Source organism: Bison bison, unplaced genomic scaffold (genome assembly GCF_000754665.1).
Source record: "Bison bison bison isolate TAMUID 2011002044 unplaced genomic scaffold, Bison_UMD1.0 scf7180017864037, whole genome shotgun sequence".
Taxonomy (NCBI): domain Eukaryota; kingdom Metazoa; phylum Chordata; class Mammalia; order Artiodactyla; family Bovidae; genus Bison; species Bison bison.
In genome coordinates, this window is record NW_011494609.1 from 6338935 (window position 1) to 6339398 (window position 464).

Sequence of the window (464 nt, forward strand, 5' to 3'; positions counted from 1 at the left end):
GCAGCCAGGCTGAGGTCCCCGCTGGAGCTGAAGGAATCATCGCCATTGGAGCCCAGGTAGAAGGGCACCTCCGACCTGTCGGGCGTCTCGAAGCCATTGAAGAGCGCATCAGGGAAGTCAGCCTGGTCAGACGTGAAGTCCGCGTTGGTGGACAGGCTGCGGCCCATGGCCAGGTGGGCCTCGGAGGCGTTGGGGAACTGGACGAATGAGCGCAGGGCCTTCTCGGCCGCGTGCAGCTTGGCCTTCTTCTTCGTGGGGCCGGAGCCCTCGAACACCTGTCCGTTGACCTCGACGGACATGAGGAAGAGGGGCGCGTGTACTGGCCCCGTCTGCGACAGCAGCGTGTACTGCAGGCCGGGCTTGATCTCGTTCAGCTGCATCAGTGCGTTCTTGGGCAGTGCTGGGCCCGGCGCCCTCCTCCGCTTCTTCAGGCGGAACTTGGCATGGCCGTTGCTGGCCTTGAC

The 464-nt window shown here is 64.9% G+C and overlaps 1 protein-coding gene across 1 annotated transcript in view; it reads right to left on the reverse strand.

The window, feature by feature from the left end:
- ADARB1 (adenosine deaminase, RNA-specific, B1) overlaps positions 1-464 on the reverse strand; it is a 73382-nt gene that overhangs the window by 39847 nt on the left and 33071 nt on the right. The window contains exon 5 of the mRNA XM_010834991.1: positions 1-463. Coding sequence (XP_010833293.1) covers positions 1-463 — 463 coding nt within the window. The remainder of the gene's footprint in view (position 464) is intronic.